Source organism: Poromitra crassiceps (genome assembly GCF_964638095.1).
Source record: "Poromitra crassiceps genome assembly, chromosome: 1".
NCBI classification, from domain to species: Eukaryota; Metazoa; Chordata; class Actinopteri; order Beryciformes; family Melamphaidae; genus Poromitra; species Poromitra crassiceps.
The window spans coordinates 73,477,180-73,497,433 of record NC_139623.1 but is presented as its reverse complement, the minus strand read 5'-3'; the positions used below and the strand labels follow the sequence as shown (position 1 = coordinate 73,497,433).

The 20,254-nt window shown below is 44.2% G+C and overlaps 2 protein-coding genes across 2 annotated transcripts in view; both read left to right on the top strand.

Annotated features, from left to right (window-relative positions):
- Positions 1-2,713, top strand: part of scaf4a (SR-related CTD-associated factor 4a) — a gene marked incomplete at its 3' end in the record, with an annotated part of 45,527 nt that extends 42,814 nt beyond the window's left edge. The window contains exon 19 of the mRNA XM_083656489.1: positions 1,035-2,713. Coding sequence (XP_083512615.1) covers positions 1,035-2,713 — 1,679 coding nt within the window. The remainder of the gene's footprint in view (positions 1-1,034) is intronic.
- A 7,208-nt stretch (positions 2,714-9,921) lies between these two features.
- On the top strand, positions 9,922-19,550 carry sod1 (superoxide dismutase 1, soluble). The gene is made up of 5 exons (XM_083643697.1): positions 9,922-10,054; positions 11,404-11,500; positions 11,695-11,764; positions 16,597-16,714; positions 19,114-19,550. The coding sequence occupies exons 1-5, from the start codon at positions 9,983-9,985 to the stop codon at positions 19,219-19,221; spliced, it is 465 nt and encodes a 154-aa protein (XP_083499823.1). The 5' UTR covers positions 9,922-9,982; the 3' UTR covers positions 19,222-19,550.
- Positions 19,551-20,254: the final 704 nt, after the last annotated feature.

The following is a 20,254-nucleotide window of genomic DNA, read 5'->3' as shown; positions in this document are numbered from 1 at the left end:
CGGAGCCCTGGCCGAGAGCTCCGATGAAGCCCCTGCGACTCTGGTCATATTTACGCTGCGTGCCTCAAAGTGTGCTCCATCCGCAATCCACGATGCAAGTTTGCAATCCCGCACCGCCAGCAATCAACGCGAAAACGAAAGCGCCTCCGCCAATCCATTTTCATGAGAATGGAAATGGATCACACTGCTTTTTGCTTGCCTTCCTACTTCCTTGTCGCCACTTAGTGGGTCGGTGGAATGGGTTGTACACGTTGTACACGTCCAATACTTATATAAGATATGTAAAAGGGTTAGATGCACAACCCCCCGTTAAAAAAAAAAAATCGATGCCAAGGACGTGTTTACACGTTGTTGGCAGTCAACAGCTGGATTCTGAAAACGTGTTTACACGTTGTTGGCAGTGAATGTGTTAAGGGAAGACTGTCAGAGCAAGTCCGCCTCTACCCGCATCTCTATGACACAACACGAAGAGACCACAAGGACCAGCAGAAGTCCACCAATTCCTGGCGAGAAATCGCCAGCACACTCGGAGCTGAGGAAGCTGATATCATGTCAGCGGATATCTGCTGTGATTGAGTCCTCACCGTCCTCATCGTCGTAAAGTCGCCTTCGAAGCATGACGTTCGATTATAACGAACTAGTTGTGTGGCTTAGCCTTCCCAAATGTTGAGGGTCGTTTTTTAGAATTGAATACATAGAATTGGGAACGTTACATTCAATTTCATGCACACTGCCGGGCACTAATCGCCGCCATTTTCCCCTGGAGCTTCCACAGGAGGAGGGGGGTGGGAGGAGCGAGCTGCGCACTGACTATGTTCTGTTTTGGCCCGCGCAGAGCGCGCGCGCCCTCCGCGGAGCCCCGCCTCCAGCGCGTGCGCGAAGAGTATGCCAGACGCTTTACGGTTTCTGAGCTGCATATAGTTTTATTGGAGAAAAATAAGAAGATATACATACTCTATTTTGACTTTTACATGATTAAGAAATCTCAAATGTGTAAAATTTAAGGCTGTACTCAATATTTGTTTCCCCTCCAGGTAACCAGGTGGGCGGACATCCAGGGGGTCCTCCAGGAATTATCCAGCCCCCATCTGGTGGCCTGCTTGGGGCCCGGCCCGGCATAATCCCCCTCCAGCGTCCTCCGGTTCTCCCCCCTCCACACATGCAGCGTTTCCCTCCGCCCCATGGCCCACGACCCCCACACCCCAACATGACCGCTATGCCGCCGCAGATGCTCCACAGGGGACCACACCCTCAAATGATGCACCACGAAGCCCCTCCACCTCCAGCAGGCTTTGGGATGCCCCCTCCCCACCACACTCTGAGGGGTCCTTTCCCTCCGCATGGGCGTGGCCCTCCTCCTTCTTCCGGCCCTCCACCCCCTTTCGGCAGACTGGGGGCCCCTCGAGGACAGGAGGGGCCGGAGGAAATGGACGACAGACCGTTCAGGGGAGACAGGCCCGGATTCAGGGAAGAAAGACCTGGCTTCAGGGAAGACTTGCCTGGATTCAGGGAAGACGGGCCTGGATTCAGGGAAGACGGGCCTGGATTCAGGGAAGAAAGACCTGGATTCATGGAGGAAAGACCTGGATTCAGGGAAGACGGGCCTGGCTTCAGGGAAGAAAGGCCTGGATTCAGGGAGGAAAGACCTGGATTCAGGGAAGACAGACCTGGATTCAGGGAAGACAGACCTGGATTCAGGGAAGACAGGCCTGGATTCAGGGAAGACGGGCCTGGATTCAGAGAGCGAGACCCAGAGAGGGACAGAGATTGGGACCGAGACAGGGATAGAGAGAGGGATCGAGGTTTCGGAAGAGGGAGGCGTCCGTTTGGTGACGGGAGGAGAGGAGGAGGGAGAGGAGGAGGCAGTGATAGAATGGACGGGAGGGACCGGCTCGGAGGCTGGCAGGAAGATGGTGGCGAACATCGGGGAGGAGGATGGGAGAGAGACAGAGACCGCGACCGTGACCGGGAGAAAGACAGAGACAGGGAGAGACGGGACTGGAGGGAGAGGCGAAGCAGCCTGGAGGGCGACCGGGAACGAGGGAGGGGCGAGGACGGGGAGAAGGAGCGAGGGAGGGGGGAGGTAGCAGGAGAACGAGGGAGGGGCGAGGATGGGGAGAAGGAGCGAGGGAGGGGGGAGGGAGCAGGAGAACGAGGGAGGGGCGAGGATGGGGAGAAGGAGCGAGGGAGGGGGGAGGGAGCAGGAGAACGAGGGAGGGGCGAGGACGGGGAGAAGGAGCGAGGGAGGGGGGAGGGAGCAGGAGAACGAGGGAGGGGCGAGGACGGGGAGAAGGAGCGAGGGAGGGGGGAGGGAGCAGGAGAACGAGGGAGGGGCGAGGACGGGGAGAAGGAGCGAGGGAGGGGGGAGGGAGGGAGCAAAGAAAGGGGAAAAGGAGCTGAAGGAAAAGAAGGGGACAGGCCGAAGCGGGAAAGACGGAGCACGCGGTGGGACAAGGATGACCGACTGGTGGAATTGGAAAACATGGACAAATTGCGGACCGCTGACAGCGCGGAACAACCTCGTCCGGCTCCTGCTGCTGTAGCCGCGGAGACTAGTAAAGAACCTAGTACAGAACCTTCCGGACAGAAGGCCGAATCGGAACCTTTATCTCCGGCCCGTGAAGTAACTCCCGCCGCAGAGCCTGCTCCTTCTGAGCCGCCACGCCCAGCTCAAAGTGACCCCACTGAAACGACAAAGGAGGCAGAGTCATAGGCTGACTCACTCACTCCTTCAGCCAGAGACCGCTCGGAACCACAGATGATACAAAGAAAGATAGAAACAGAAAGATAAAACAAGACAATATTCACGACTCAACCCCCTGGCACATTCAGAGGCTTGGCATGTGATAAATTGATGGTTCCTAGCCAGTTAAAACGACAAGTCTGGAAAATCAACAGCCTCCAGACATTGTCTAGCAGAAGGAAAACAATGGTTTACAGGCGACACAGCCTATTGTTGAATTATATGGCAGTAGATAAATATTAGCTGTCAATTGGATTCCATCTCGCTGTAAGCTAAGCTATAGCTGGGCACTAACTAATGGATGGATGGATCGAATGCATGCCTGTTACTCGGGTCGGTCCCTGAAACTAGGTTACCTTTTGAGTTTTGTTTTCACTGTCGAGTTGCTTTGCAGATGGAGAGAGCACTTTTCTGAGAGAGAAAATTCTTTTTTTACTCAATGAACCCCATCTGTGGTATGGCAGGCAGGCGGGACAGGTACTCTCCAATTTTCCAACAAGGTAAATCTGTCTATTTTAATCAATTTTTAGAAATGCGCTAAAATCCCATGTCCAACATTAAATATCTTGCCAAACATTTATGCTCGATTCCTTTGCGGTATGATATCCAGAAGCCTTAGGGTCCCCCTTAATTTTCTTTTTTCCTTCTCATCTGATGTTTCATGTAGGCTCCCCTCATGCCTGTCGCTCTGCAGTATCGCAGCCAACAAGGCAGAGCTTCAAAAGGAATAATGTGACCTCGAAATCCATACGCCATGTTTTTTTTTTACCAGTATAAATTGTCAGAAACTCGAATGCTTTATTTCACCTCTTTCCTTTTTTTAAAGAAAGGCGTCAGATTTTTCCTTTAAGGAACATTTTAGAAAAACACATCCCTCTGAATTGGCGTGAAAATATCACCTACAATTACTCGAGTCACTTGCTCACAAAATCTTGCTGCTCATTCCCTTTTGCTCAATGCAAGTCCTGAGTTCACACCGTTTTGGTGCCATGCTTGTTGATTAAAAATGCTTTTGCCTTCCAATCCGCCCACTCCACCCAGGTCCTGATAGAGTGTAACGAGTTGACAATTCAGTCTATTAGGCTGCAAAAAGGCAAGAGGCTAAGGGAAATGTTGACTATTTTGCCTAAACCTTGGTGGAACAACTGGTAAATCAGAAAGACTTGCACAAACATTTACTGTCCAATGTCTTAATATCATTTAAAAAAAATGCACCCTCATTGTTCAGTATTACAGAATAATAAAAAATTATGTATTTCACACTGGGATTTATTGCCACAATAGTGATTAGTAACCTTGGGAGAGAAGGCTGGATTGGTGTGAGAACGCGATCACACGACAAATCCATCTTGCCACGCTCCGATCTATTGGTTTGAATCCAAAACCACCGGTGGTTCTCACCAATCAGCGGGCTTTGTGGTGTGACACCAGTGAGAAGCGAGCCTGTGACAGACGTAATAGACAGATGATTCATCCAATCACCTGCCAGGTATTTTGTCAAAGTGCCTGCTCTTTGAAACGGATTCCCCGTGCAACTCGTTCACAGATTATGTGAAAACAAACCATCTGGCAGCATCAGGTTAAGTGATTTAGAAGTTGAACTCATTCTCACAAGTTTTCTAAATCTAACTGGGATAATTGGTAGCCATATTTTTACTCATAATAGCCATTAAAGCCCCTTCCTTGTCGGCGGGGGGGGGGGGGGCAATCCTGTGGTTCTAATAAAATTCAGAAAATCAAGACAGCATTGAAGTCTTTGATCATATTGTACTCTTCCAGAATTTACTTTGGAGGGAAATTGTCAACTGCGGAAAAACATAGTTCTTTTTAATTATTTGTGTCTGCATATAACTCACGAGCAGTGGCAGCTGCCTCCCCATTGATGAAACACGCATGCGTGAAGCTTAGTTAAGCCAGACCCGGACTGCTGCTGCTGCTCAACGCTCATGCCGCTCATGCATGTGTGTTTCAACAGTGGGCAGTCAGTCAGTCAGTCAGTCAGTAAGCTCCTGACACCTTTTCTGGCCAGCAACGTTATGGCAAGACTAAGAGGCATTTCAAATGTGACATTATCCATCATAACATTATATGTGCACAAAATTTAAGAATGGGCACTTCCGGATGTATCATGGTAGATCTCCTTTGGTCCACTTAGGAAGTCTTTCACAAAATTGTATAATATTATAGAACTCTGCATTGTTGTGGCAAGCAAAAATCATGCACGACAAATGGAGCTACTGAGCTTCAACGAATCTAGTTCTCAAGCTTCTGACCGTAGCCTCGTTTGCTACTTTTGATTTGTGAAGTAATTCAACTTGTACCCAGATGAGTTCAAGAAGGGCAAACGTGTACCTTTCTCTGTGGTAGGGTGCATTTCCGCTAACAAGTTTTCAAAGGAAAATTACAAAAACAAACTCTTAAAAACAATATCGTAAATTGATCTGAAATCTGGAACAGAATTCTATTGAGTTCAAATCAAAATAAACAAGGAATCGATGTGTATACAATTACAAAGTTGATTCTTATTGTGTTTTTTTTGTGTGTTTACGCCTTCACATAAATTATGTAGAATATCCTTTGCCGTTAGAAATAACAGTGTACCTTGTATGGATCAAACACAAAAAGCCCAAACAAAGTGCATTTCACAATTTTACACCACAGAAAAAGCCATGTTATGGCTCATTTCCACCGCAGGTAGTAGCGCGATCCCGCTCCGCTCGACTCGATAAATTGTCTCATCCCACCGGTTTAAACTGTCCCAGCCCGGGTTGTATTGGGGTCGAGTCGTGCTACTTTTCGTACCTGCTTCGTCGAGGTTCTATTCTGTCAACCCGGGTTCATACGGTGACGTGAAAACATTGTAGACGACTGATTGGCCAGGCAGAATCGTGTTTACTCTATCTACTGACTGTCAATGCGCTGCATACCAGTTTAGTGGGCTTACATTCTCTTCTGTTATGTTATTTCCATCAGTCTTTGTGTTGCTGCCTTCGCCTCTGGTTAAATAAAGTCGTGGCGGTGGTTTCAATTGTTTTCAGAGTGAAAAAAGTCTGCTGCTCAGCAAGCTCCTGTAGTTAGTTGAGCTGCAGCGCTCCGCTAGGCCGCAGCGGGTGTTTGGTGAAGCCGCGGTCTTGCCTGGTGAGAGGCCGCGGGGTACAGGGCAGGCTTCACTCTGTTGCGCCTCTTCCGTCCGCGCGCAGCGCAGCGCATGCCTGAGTTTGACTAACTACAAAGTGATATCCATTCTCCTGGCTGATTGTCACATTCGCCCATGTACACTGTAGGTCATTTAGAGGCACCAGTATTTCATAAACAGTTTAAAAGTTCTGTGGATGGATTTAATTGTAACGTTATGTTATAGCCTACTCCGACTATAAGCGAAGGACAGATATGCGGGGGCGGGGGTGGGTGGGGGCAGATGATCCGCGGTGGAAGCAAAACGTCCATCGAGCCGAAACGATTAGAGCCGAGTGGGGACGAGCTGTGCAGGGCTGTTAAATGTGGTGGAATTGAGCCATAAGTGGGGGACTACAGGGCTTTCTCTTGAGTCTCTCTCTCTCCCTGTCTGTCTGTTTCTCTCTCTCTTAGCGTCTGTACAAACAGGCAGCATAGATAGCTGCTCGTTCTGTTGCTAGTGTTTTATTAATGGAAGGGGACAGTGTATTGCCTCAGTCATGAAGAAGAGGCTGAATTAGTCTCATTTCATGTCATGTAGTCAGTATTCAGAATCATGTCACCTTGACCGTGCCCCGTTAAAGTATGGAATTGACCCCTGTAGCTGAATTCAAATTGCAATCGGACATTTTCTTGGATACACACAGCTTGCAAACGTATAGTGCGTATTTCACTGAAAACATACTGTAACTGGCTGACACGAATCAAGGTGTTAATATATGACGATGCCCAAATTCTACAAGCCCCGCCCCCGCTCTGGTGCAAAAGTAACGTGATGAAATGAAGAGTGTCGCTTCACACACACTGCTGTAAATATGCTTTTGTCACGGAAGACTCCAAGGTGTAATGATAATTGTTGTGTATAACCCCTTGTTCATTTATCAAAGAGAAGAATTTGGAAGGAACAACCAAGAGGCCCCTTTGCTTTAACGTTTTTAACTCCTAATTGTTTGAAAGTTGAGAAATGTTTCTATGATTTGTGAAAAGTACAAAAGACATGGACATGAAATCTTCAATATTTCAGCTATAGGAAATTGTTTTTAATAAACTATTTTTGTACCAAATCCTTTTGCATGTAGTCATGTTCAGTGTTTAACCCGTTTTCAACTGCCAGACAGATGCTGCAAGATAAAGATTGTACATTATTATCTGGTATTGCATATAATGGTAGCAATTTCAATTATATCTGCCTTATTTATGTAGTTACGGTGTCATTACAGTACAGGGGATTTTCAGGTACTATCCCTCGCCCCGCTCTGGAAGAGTTAAGAGTTCATGTGAGATCTCAGGAATGCCCCTTTGGGAATTTCTTCAAATTTGGCTCAAACATCCACTTGGACTCAAGGTGATGGACTGATTAGATTTTGGTGGGTGGTCAAAGTTCAAGGCCACTGACCTCACGACCGCCCCTTTCATGCTCGTTAACGTGTTCTCTCAGAAACACCTTGAGGGAATTTCTTCAAATTTGGCTCAAACATCCACTTGGACTCGAGGATGGACTGGTTAGATTTTGGTGGATTGAAGGTCAAAGTTCAATGTCATTGTGGCCGCAAGTCGGTCCGCTTTATCAAGGGAGGGGGCAGGGCTAGGTAAAGGGGGCCATAGTTGGGGATAGGAAGGTCGTAGAGAGTTGGGATTCGAGAGGTGGGTACGGGGTGTGGTGAGGGAAAGGGGCAGTAGGGAAAATACGCTGTGGGTAGGGGGAGTGGCCACGATGTGGGTGGTAGGAGGGGTGTGGCTAGGGAAAAGGGGCCATAGCTAGGCTAGGGGGATGTGGGTCAAGGAAGGGGACGGGGCTGGGGACATATTAGAGGGGGGCTGTTTGGGTGAATCTCTAGGGGGATGGTGGAAGGGGGCGTTATCAATCAATAAGGGGGCGGGATAGGAAAAATGGGCCGTAACTGGAAGGTCGTAGATGGAGTGGGTGGTGGGAAGGGCTATGAGGGAGAGGGGTGGGGCTAGGGATAGGAAGGTCATAGAGACAAGGGGTGGGTTGGGGGGGATGTGGATGGTTTTTAGGTAGGATCACTTTCCATGTTGGAAAATTTAGAGCCATGTTGTTGAGGTAGTATGTACTCATGATTAGCCATGTTGTTGAGGTAGTAGCTACTCATGATTAGCCATGTTGTTGAGGTAGTAGGTACTCATGATTAGCCATGTTGTTGAGGTAGTAGGTACTCTCAAACATTGCCTAAAGTGACATAAGGCTGAATGGCCACACTGCATTGTGGGCTTCAATGTATTTGTGCCTGTATGAGTCTGGACAGACATGGATGTAGACTGCTGACTTATTGTCGGAGGCATACAACCGTGAGCCAGTATTTCTAGTTTTCATATACTTTTGACTGTTGCATATTTCCATACTACAGTGAGTAATATAAGGTAATCAAACTGTGAGTATTGAACCACAACACTAGATCATGTCTGGTGCTGACTATCTCTTGTGGAACTTTAAGTTGCTGGTTTAATGTCTGCTCACATCCGCCAGTCCAACTGTTGTCCCATTGTCTCCACTGCATACCTACATGCCTACATGTTTTTGTTTACTGAATTATTCACATTCATATAAAAAGCCAGTTTGATGCTTAAGGCTTCAAATTGTGTTTGTACATTGGTTAAATGATGAGCTCTCTAGTCTAGAATGTGGAAGAAACTGAGCTGGGTTTTATGCATTTTGGCATGGCATCGAATCCAACAATATAGCCAGATATATTTAAATGTGATCGTTATTGGTTACTTTCAACCAACCTAGTAAGTCTTACAGCCTAGCTAGCAACTGTTTTTAGTGTTTCTGGTGGCTACATATGGCAGCATGCACAATTGAAACCTTGTGAGCCAGACGCTGCCCCCTGATTACATATCTTTGCTGAGCCATTGCCTGCTCCAGCTCTTGTTGCCTCTGATTCGTATTTGGCCTTGGTTATCAGAACTGGTCTGACTGACTAGGGCTACGGCCCAGAGTATGCAGGTTTTCATTCCAACCAAATATTAACTTACACCAGATGATTTCTGATTGGCACACCTTCAGGCAGATGTGGAGAACCTAAGTTAAGTCATCCTGGTGTAGTGTTTGGTTGCAATGAACCTGCCCATGGCACATTATTTCACCTCTAAAGAATGTGGCCATCCAAATAGTTGTGACTGAATGAGGTGATAAGGTTAAGGTTGCCATACTTAGTTGACAGCAATATACTGTTATGTTCCACTGTCCTAATGTGCCTACACAATTTGTTGTAGTTTACTGAATTATTCGTGTTTATATAAAAATCCAGTTTGATTCTTCAGGCTTCAAATTGTGTTTGCACATGTTGGTTAAGCAAATGATGAGCTCTACAGAATATGTAAGAAAGTCAACTGAGATGGGTTCTCTGTATTTGGCATAGCATCAAATCCAACAATATAGCCAGATATAAATTAAACTAACAATACCATACTGATAACATATCTCTGTCCGTCTGTCTGTCTGTCTCTCTCTCTATATATATACACAGTATATACATCATATATATATGATGTACCCTGACCCCAGGGTACATCATATATATATATATCGTATATGATGTACCCTGACCCCAGGGTACATCATATATATATATATCGTATATGATGTACCATGACCCCAGGGTACATCACTGTGATATGTCCCATTTGCATCCATGTGATGTTTTTCTTTATATATATATATATATATATATATATATATATATATATATATACTGTATACGCAGCACAGTGAACATTACCACACACATTTTAATTATTAGTTTGTTTTGGATATGAGGGCAGACAGATCTTTGATGTGGGAAAAGTTGACTGTAATTTGACCTGATGGGAGGGCTGACGTGTACAGTAATGTGGTGAGTGGCCAATTCTCGCCGAGAAGAGCCTGATGACGCGAGGTTAGTGGCCAATCAAACCGCCGATCATTTTGTTGTTGGCACTGATTGGATAGCGGAACTGTAAGTCCGCCCACCCAGCAGTTTTGTAATCGTTGGTTATCTCATCTCCAGTCTCCACAGCACACGACAAAAAACTTGGGTGTCCTCCTGTCAAACTGCTGCAAAAATGGTGCTGAAAGCAGTCTGCGTGTTGAAGGGAACGGGAGATGTCACTGGGGCTGTCTTTTTTGAGCAGGAGGTAATGTGTCTCATCTTATTGTTACTTTAACATAAGAAAATAATCAAAATCCTCGTAACACGTACTTGGCACGCACCTTCAGTGACGTTAGCTCCCCGCTAAGCTAAGTTCTCCATTCATAACAAACCGGTGTAACGTTAGTCGCTTTCAGGAAATATTAGATACCGTTATTATAGCTATAACGTTATGCAATCTGTATTGTAGTCGAGCGGTAAACTAACGTTAACTGTAGTCAATTAGCGAATGAACCATAGACTGTAAATAGTAAGCTCAAAGAGCTTGAACGATCCACTTCTTTTAAACACCTTAGTTACGTATGATGCTAGCGTTAGCTAGCACATTGCAAAAATCCCATCAATTAACGGTAACGTAACCCCTTACGTATTGTGCTAGCTAGCTTAGCTAACGTTAGCACGTTGCAAAACTCAATTAACCTACGTTAACATTTAGCTTTAGCAAGTGCAAGCAGCAACTTTTAACGTTAGCCATTTCATTCAACAAAACTGCTAAACAGTAGCGTATGGCCAACCGCCTAACGTTAGCTTGCTTAATTTAATGTGTGTGTGTATATACATATTTTTTTACAATAAAGTCGTAGCCTTTGAACATTCATTCACCCTTGATCCGATTCGTTAATAATCGACAGCGCGTATAGTCGCCTGTTGGATGGTGTTTGCCGAGCTAGCAAGCCTGGTCAGCCTATGGAATATTTCCGCCTGTATAGCTAGCAACTATTTTAGCGTTTGCTACATATGGTAGCATGCAGCCACAACAATGCACAGAAGTTGATCCAATTGAAACCTCGTAAGCCAGATGCTGGCAGTGACTCAGCAAATGTGACCAGTGGGTTACATATCTTTGCTGAGTCATTGCCTCTGCTCCAGCTGGCAATGACTTCTTCGAATTTGCCCTTGCAACCAACGACAGGACTGCTCTGACTACAACCCAGAGTATACTGTATGTGCAGGTTTTCATTCCAACCAACTCTGGTGTTTTATGATGGCCACACCTTCTGCCAGACACAGGATCTAATCAGTAAAGTGACTAAGTGTCTTTAGCCTTAGTGGCTAAAGAATGTAGGCTAAATAGAGGTTATTCTATTACAGAGGTGTGTTTTATTTATGCATGGTTTATCTTGTCAGTCTGACTATCTGTCAAAGCCATGTGGCAAGGAGGTGCTTGAGGATTAGATCTGCCTACGGATGAGGAGTATATCTGCCCTGTTCCCCAGGACAGATATACTCCTCAAGCCCTTCTTGCCACACGGCTTTGACAGGTCTTTTGTGTGTCATTTTCTGCGTGTTTTTTGTTCAATCTCAAATTGTGTTCATGTTATCTTGATCTACTAGGGTGACTCGGACCCAGTGAAGCTGACGGGAGAAATCAAAGGACTTGCTCCTGGAGAGCATGGCTTCCATGTTCATGTTTTTGGGGACAACACTAACGGTGAGCTTCTGACTGGAAGTTGTGTGCGAATGGATCAGTCCTCCGATTTGCAGACTGGTGGTAAATGAAGCCTTCACTGCATTGCTGGGTCTTCGCTTACCTAATCTTTTTTGTTGCACAACTATTCCTCACTGCTGTGTTCATAGACTGGTCGTGTTTCATAATATAGGTGTCCTGATTTCTTTATTTCCCAGGGTGCATCAGCGCAGGCCCTCACTTCAACCCCCACAACAAGACGCATGCTGGTCCTACGGATGAAGTGAGGTGAGTCCAGTCTGAGCTCACCCTTTAGTAGGGCTGCACGATATGAGGAAAAGCTGCGATGTGCGATAACACTGTTCAATATTGCGATGACGATATGACCTGCGATAAATAAATAAATGCTATAAACAAAAATATTAATGGGTAGGGGTGCTCTGATCCGGCTAAGCCACGATCCGATCCGATTCCGATTCCTGGAGTCACGATCCGATTCCAGAATCGATTCTCGATTCCAACGATTCTCGATTCCAGAATCTAGAATCGATTCTCAATTATGTAGTTTTATATTGCAATAACACACAAAGGTAAATCTAAGACAAAAAATGACAAATGTATTAATGCTGAACTTCAAATTCAACTTCTGAAGTATTACAGTGAGGGCCTAAATTCATTTTGCAATATGAGTGTGTTCATTTAAGCATACGTATCAGTAAGTGGCACGGGATTCTCAAAGCCTGTGTTGAGGGTCATACGAACAAAAATGCACTCTTGAAGCTAAAAAAAATCCAAAACCAACAAGTTAATTATTTACATTTTTACTTCAATGTAGAACAGTCATTTCTTACACATGAGATTACTTTTAGCCTTTTAGTCATAACGATTATTGAAAGATATTCCATATTCCAGACTGAAATGTTATAACAGAAGTGGAGTATTGGCCAGAATGACATGAACATTTGGACACTTATTCAGCCGGTATCTTGCATGTTGCGTTCAGGTGCACTGTAAAAAAAAAAAAAAAAAAAAGATTTTTTTTTTTTTTTGTGATAACACGTGACGTTTGCGATGTGTTCATCGCGCATTTTCATATCGCGATGACGATGAAAATACGATTAATCGTGCAGCCCTACCCTTTAGTCTTATGAGGCGTTGTAATCTTCAGCAAATCATATGCCCTGTGATCCCCTATTTGCAGGTTGTCTGTGGTAGTGAAAATTGAATCAGAAGAAATCATTGATTAGGTTGTAGATGTAAAGCTCCCTTAGATGAGACTATAATTGTGTTGAATCATTATAGACCTTATTCGATTGACGTCACTCACGTACTGGCACGCCCACCGCCGCCATATTGTCGACATAACGCAGCAGCTCTCAAGTGACAGCCTATGTAAGAGCAGCGTTTATAGGAAGCTAGGCGCTGTTAGCGTTACCTGTATCGTTCCAAATGTGTTCGGACGGTGACCTGCGTTAGGCACGGCTGTAGTAATGACAGCAATAAAGTCCCCGTGGTTTGTTTCTATCTCTACCGTCCTCAGACGTAAAGGGAGCGAGACTGGGGATACGTCAGCAGCACAGGAGAGGTGTGTGGATAGTTAGTTGAGACAGGTGAAACTTTCTGACAGCTCCTCACAGCAAAGTCTGTTCACCTCGTTCTTTTGTTTATTTATTACAGGCATTAACGGCAGCATACAAATAACACCTGTGGGGTTTTTATTGGTGTCATTAGCATCGCTATTTTGTAATGGAACAGAAACGACAATAAGGCTGTTACTAGTTGTCAGCTGCAGCGCTGTGTGCGCGCAGGACGGTATGTCAACAATATGGTGCCGTCCAGGGTTAGCAAGTAAGGTCTATAGTACCTTTTTGACTAATAAAGTGAATTTGGGAACAAAGGGAGCAGCGTTTGAATTTGGGAACAGCGTTTCACAGTCTGCGACAGTGAAACGCTGTGGGCGGTTCCAGCGGCAGGGGGCGCGAGGTAAATGGACCAATCAGACACGGAAATAGAGCAAGACAGCCTATCAAGATGCAGCGTCAAAGCGGCTTTCACAGGAGGCAAGCCGCCGAGCGTTTCATGATGTGCACGTACCGTCAGAGGGGAGGGGGGAAATCGGCTGTGTTTATTACGCTGGCTTGACGCTGCTCTTGTCAAACGAGTGTGATTTATTGTGTGGCAAGTTTTGCTGACCCCCCAAATAAGCTCCCCCCTCCCCCCAACATACCGGCTATTTGACGACTAGATTCCCACATGCGCGCGCTAAGGTGTGAAGGGAAATTCAGGGAAATGTCCAATATTGACTTACAGGTAATTTTCCGGTACGCATGTGGGAAAACGGCTTTAGTGTTTCTGTCTGTAGTGGTTACAAAATGTATATATCTTTTTTAATACATATTCAGTGTTTCTCCTAGGATGGAGCTGTAGCAGCGGTGGTGAATTTTTGCACACACAAAATAATTGTGCTTGCAGAGCGTGCCCTGCCTAGTCCTAAGTTAAGTTAAGTTATCCTTTATTTATCCCCTTGGGGAAATTCATCCTCTGCATTTGACCCATCCTCTACTAGGAACCTTCCTAGAACTAGGAGCAGTGGGCAGCCACTGTGCAGCGCCCGGGGACCAACTCCAGTTCTTTTTGCCAGTACCTTGGTCAGGGGCACTGACAGGAGTATTAACCCTAACATACATGTCTTTCTTGATGGTGGGAGGAAACCGGAGCACCCGGAGAAAACCCACACGGACACGGGGAGAACATGCAAACTCCACACAGAAAGGACCTGGGACGGACCGGGGTTCGAACCCGGGACCTTCTTGCTGTGAGGCAACAGTGTTAACCACTGAGCCACCGTGCCGTCCTGTCCTGTCTAGTAGGAGATCATAAAATTGTATTTGGCAATAGGGATCTAGTATTCCTAAAATATATATATATATATTTTATCAAGTTTGGTCAGCCAGATACTCTTCACCAAATCGCAATTCCCAGAAAACGCTTAAAAAATAATAAAAAATGATTTTCCATTTGTGAAGATGATCTTGCTGAACACAAAGATCTCTTTGATCAATCTTTGTTGAGCACAGGCCTTACTTCACTACTTTACTTACTTCAGGCACACACACACGAGTTCAGAGAATCCTTTATGCCGTCGCAGCACAGGCCTTACTTCAGGCACACACACACGAGTTCAGAGAATCCTTTATGCCGTCACCAAAGACTCACGTCATGTCAGCACTTTTTTAGGATTATTTTTGACAAAGTGAAGTGGAAAGAGATGTTTATTTGTATAGCCCTAATTCACAAGCATGTCTCAGAGGACTTCACAGAAAATATGTCTAGCTAATTCTAGCTAGTAAAATAGAAAAAGGGCTCGCGACAGGGTCTCTGTCTATTAAATGTTGTCCACGAGAGCAGAAATAAACTTTGTGTCGCAAAGCCCTTTTTCTATTTTGATTTTCTGTCATACAGTTTGGCTCAGCGCCAAGAAGTGGATGTGTGTAAGTTCCTTATCACTAGCTAAATCTGGCTGACACAACAGTAGCAATTACAGTAATAATAATAACAAGATTGAACAATCATATGATAGATAAAGGCAGAGAGAAAGCCATGTCCAAAGTCCAGCCCGGGGACCAATTGTGGCCCTCAGACTGATTTTAAACGGCTCGCAGTTTGTCTCTCAAAATATACTATATGTGGCCCTCCACACAGTATTGGTTAAGCAAGCAAGTTCACTCTGTTTTTTCCAGTCACCTAATGAGGACAGCACTATCATACCGTTTGTAGACAAGCACCAAGTAGGAACTAATGTTTTCAAAACGATTACCTACCAACAGACATTTCCCACTGGTCCCACTGGGTGGCAGTCATGGCCAGAGCAAAGAAGCGAGAAGTTGACAGTGAACTCTTGATATTGATTCATATTGTGGCACTGAAAAAAGAATCCCACAATTGTATTGTGTGATGAACCCATATCAGAATCAGAATCAGAAAGACTTTAATGATCCCCAGGGGGAAATTGGGACAAGTTGCAGTTGCTCGCACTCAGGCATGAAATATCCACATAACACAACATAGCATAACACAGTATCGCACAGTATCTCCCTAAACGTAAAAAAAAAAACAGTCAATAAAATAAAATAAAATAAAATAGGTGCTTACTGGAATTAAATTAAATAAAATTGCGTGAAGCAGCTGGCCCCCAGCTATTTTCACATAATCGAATCTGGCTCCCATTTAAAAAAAAAAAAAAAAAATTGATCACCCCTGCTACAACATAGTTCAGAGAATCCCTTAAGTTGGAGGAGAGCGACTGAATGCAACCTGAGGTAAGAATAGGACAATGTAAGACCTGTAGTTAAGCCCACAACAAGTAGTATCTTATATTTGAGGGACAGATTTGCTTCTCTGGGTTTATCTATTCTTACCTTTATTCTTTTTATTCTTTTTTATTGTCTCAACTTTTATCCATCTTTATTACTTGTTTGATTGCACTTTGTACTGCACCTTGCTTCTGATTAGTGCATTTGTACCTGCTTTATGTTTGTGTATGTACTGTCAATGGTTTTTACCTGTAAAGCACTTTGATCGGCCTGTGTCGTTGTAAATGTGCTCTATAAATGAAGTTGACTTGACTTGACTTACCTGACCTTTAGACTTAAAACTAGTTAATCATTCAATTTGAGCTGCACAAGGCTGCTTGCTTCTCCTACCAGCAACATTCAAAAGTTAATTTCTTTCCGTTTTGTCCTTGCTTGCTGAAGCCATGTGCAGCTGTGGATATAAACAGAAACAAATGTGCTGTATGCTGTGTGCGCTCCTAAGATGTAACTGGCCTCAGTGCTCATTGTTGATAGCAGGGGAACATTCATGGGACACGTGTTCTATTTAGTACTGTGTGAACTCATTGCATGTTTACATATTAACTGGAAAATAAAAGCACAATATGATTATAACCATTATTAATGCTGCAGCCTCCAACGGCAACCATTTTTGCTTGTGCCTTTGAGTGCAACTGTTCTGGTGTATTGATTACAGCAGAGCACCTCAGTCTCAAAGCTTTCAGTCTTTCCAGGCCTGTTTAAATCTCCATTTGTTTCACGCAAATCATTTTCTCTATTGTGAAACAGGCATGTTGGAGACCTGGGGAACGTCACTGCGGGAGCAGATAATGTCGCCAAGATAAACATCACAGACAAGATGCTCACCCTCAATGGCCCTCTCTCCATCGTCGGCAGAACCATGGTGGTAAGGAAGAAGGGCTCGTCTCATTTCTATCAGCCTACAGAGTAGGATGTCTTTGCTGTCATTGTTGTACAGTGGTGGTCCTCTTGCTCTCACTTAGGGCTGGGTTAAAAAAATAGATTCTCAGATTTTTTATCGATTTTTATTTTAATCCTTTGATATCGATTCATATGTCCAGAGATCGATTTTTTATTTATTTATATATATATTTTTTTTTTTATAAACATAGGCTATAATATTATAGGCTGTGTGGTAGTTGAAACATAGTTTCAAGTTGACGTTTATTTATGTTTGTAGTTGAAACAAAAACATAAATACTGTAGGCTACATGAATGGAAATGTTTGATCATTAATATCTACTTTTAGAAATTATATAGGCTGAAATCAAATCACTGTGCATAATTGTGAAAGTGTCTTTATTGACAGATGAAAAGGCTGTTATTTACCCTTTGTCACCACCTGGCAGACAATTGAACTCGAGTCATAGGGACTCGGACTCGAGTCGACTCGAGTCGCAAATTTGACGACTTCCGACTCGACTCGGACTTGGAAGGTAAATACTTGAAACTCGACTCGGACTTGGAAGAAAATGACTCGAAACTCGACTCGGACTTGTGACAAGATCAGCCGAGTGCACCAGCTGGGCGTACGCCTAGGTTTACACGCTACGTCCGATGTAGAACTCAAAGTTACGACTAACTTAATTTTATGACTAGTGCACCTTGTATGCGCTGCGTCTGTGTATGGAGCAGGCGTAAAAGTTACACCCAAATGCGTAGCTACTCACTGACAGCTGTCTCATCTTGATCTGCGCGTGATGCGGCCGGAATCTTCTCCAAAAATATCGATCGATAAATAGACGTTTTGGTCGCAGGACCTCCGCTCGTCGGCGGGTTTTTAAAAGCTGATATGCGTCGGAAGATCTTTCAATTTCTTCCTGACTTCGTCAACTGCCCGCAATGCGCAGTCTGCCATCGCATTCAGTACTGATTGCACTTGTGATCAAACTGCTTGTGTTGGCGCTGTTAAATTGAGCTGTGAGAACGTTTCTATGCTTTGAATACAACTATATAAGTTTGAGCTGAGTTGGAGCTGTCTGTCAGCTGTCTCGAGCTCATCTGAGAGAAGTATGTTGCTTGGCAACTAGGGGTGGGACAAAATATCGATACCCACGTTATCGCGATATTTCCACCTGCGATACGTTATCGATACACTGGCGCCAAGTATCGATATGTTTATTATTATTTTTTATTTTTATTTTTTATTTTTTTTATGTTTGTAGTTGAAACAAAAACATAACTACTGTAGGCTACATGAATGGAAATGTTTGATCATTAATATCTACTTTTAGAAATTATATAGGTAGGTAGGTAGGTTATATAGGTTTTCTTGTTTTAATAGTAATAATAAAAAGACTTAATGTGTAACTTTTCCTCCGTGGTATCGAAAATGGTATGAGTGAGTGAGTGAACTCAGAGAGTTCATGTCAATTCTGCTAATAAATGCATAATACATGATTTTTTGCCTTCAGAGGTATTTTTTTCACTTGTTACACAGGTATCGTGATGTATCGTCTTCCAATATATCGCAGTATCGCAGTATCGTGATATATCGTTATCGAGGGCCAAGTATCGTGACGATATCGTATCGTGAGCTACTCAGCGATTCCCACCCCTATTGGCAACAAGCACGTATTAACGTGAACGCGCACGTCTGCAGCCTAAATAATCTCTGCCTTGTCATTTTTTCTAACCTGTGACTCGACTTGACATAACCTGTGACTCGACTCGAGACTTGACTTGAAATAACATTGTGACTTGACTTGACTTGCCGACAAAAGGAAAGACTTGGGACTTGCTTGAGACTCGGGATCAATTGACTTGAGACTCGCTTGGGACTCGGATCAGAGGGACTTGGACAATTGTCTGCCACCTGGTGAGTAAATCTATGTGTAACTAAAACCATTAAAATTGACAACCGGTCCGCAACTTTTTTCCCCATGCATCTACCGGTCCTTGGCGCAAAAAAGGTTGGGAACCCCTGTGTTACATAACTGGACAATCATGTAATTCAGGTTACAGCTCAAAAAACATGTTTTAGTATCACTAACCAAATCGATATTGAAATTAATCGAATCAGAATCAAATCGAATCGGGATTAATCGATTCGGAACCTTGTGAATCGGAATCAAATCGATTCTTGAAATTTGAACCAATACCCAGCCCTACTTACAGCAGTGGTCCTCTTGCTCTCACTTAGTAGGCTGTACTTGCCCTGTGTTGTTCCATTCACACATGTGACTGAATTTGAGCTCAGAATCTAAATGTTAATCGCTCTTAAAAGTATAGACCGTTTGTGGAACCCAAAACCCTATCTGACTGCGCCCTCCTTCCTGTCTGTAGATCCACGAGAAGGCTGATGACCTGGGAAAAGGAGGCGATGACGAGAGTCTGAAGACTGGCAACGCTGGTAGCCGTCTGGCCTGCGGGGTCATCGGCATCACCCAGTAAAGTCCTCCATCATGCCTTCCCACCTGCCAATCTGCCACACGAGGAACACTGGAAACAAAACGTTGCCCCCCAAACTTAGAAGACCCAATATATATGGTTTGTTCAAATGCTCTGGCTTTTTATTGACCATGCCGGGGGGTAAAAGCACTTAAGAGATTAGTTCAGTTGAGTCTTGCTTTATCCTGTCTGTTCTTGGACATTTGTCTATATGAGTGTTTGTAAGGCTGCTTATCAATTTTGTCCAAAGAATTGGTAATGCACTCAGTGAAGTTGTATACAGGTGTTAGCAGATTTACAGAGTTAACCAATAAATTGTTCGCTGATCTGGATGATGTCTGATTTTTCTCTTAAGTCATAACGTGTATACAGGTTGTTGTTTTTTTACAGGCCACTGGAAAACATGGAGTAGAGATGGAATTTAAACACTTCTTTTCCAGGCCTTGAAGAGATTACGGTATACATAACCAAAAGCCTAAGACCATTTTTGAAAGGAATAACGCAAATGTCCAACTTACTGAAGTGTTAAATGCAGTCTAGTCTCACAAGGTCAAATCATGCACACAAAGTGGCGACAAGCCTCTGATTGGCTGGGCTGTAATGCAAGTCTGGTTGTCTGCATGCATTGGTACATCGTTCAAAATCTACACCCCACAAGTTATGTCACGCAAATAAGGAGGGCTGTGGTTGGTCAATTCCTATGTCACATATTTTGTTTTGGTCCTAGGTCCTTTAACCACTTGATGCAGTTTGAATATGAGGCTACTTTTCAAGAGTGGTGCCCCAGACATTTATCTAAGGCTGGCTACTACGAGACTAAATGCGATCAGACCAGTTCCAGTTGATAGCTAAGTGGGTGAATTCTGTTTAAAACCATTATAAGATGCAAAATTACTGATCATACAAGTTTAAAGAGCTTTTCTCAATTTCAGATTTTGATGTTAATCTACTCTGTGTACAATTTCTTTACTGACCTTTGGCTGCCTCCCTCATACAGCTCTGTCAAGCTTATTAATGCATATATTGCAACACACAC

Excerpts from the sequence above, each read along its gene's own strand:
- sod1 (XM_083643697.1), top strand. The coding sequence starts at position 9,983 with ATGGTGCTGAAAGCAGTCTGCGTGTTGAAGGGAACGGGAGATGTCACT. Across the intron at positions 11,765-16,596 it reads GGTCCTACGGATGAAGTGAG|GCATGTTGGAGACCTGGGGA; the intron begins GTGAGTCCAGTC and ends ATTGTGAAACAG. Across the intron at positions 16,715-19,113 it reads TCGTCGGCAGAACCATGGTG|ATCCACGAGAAGGCTGATGA; the intron begins GTAAGGAAGAAG and ends TCCTGTCTGTAG.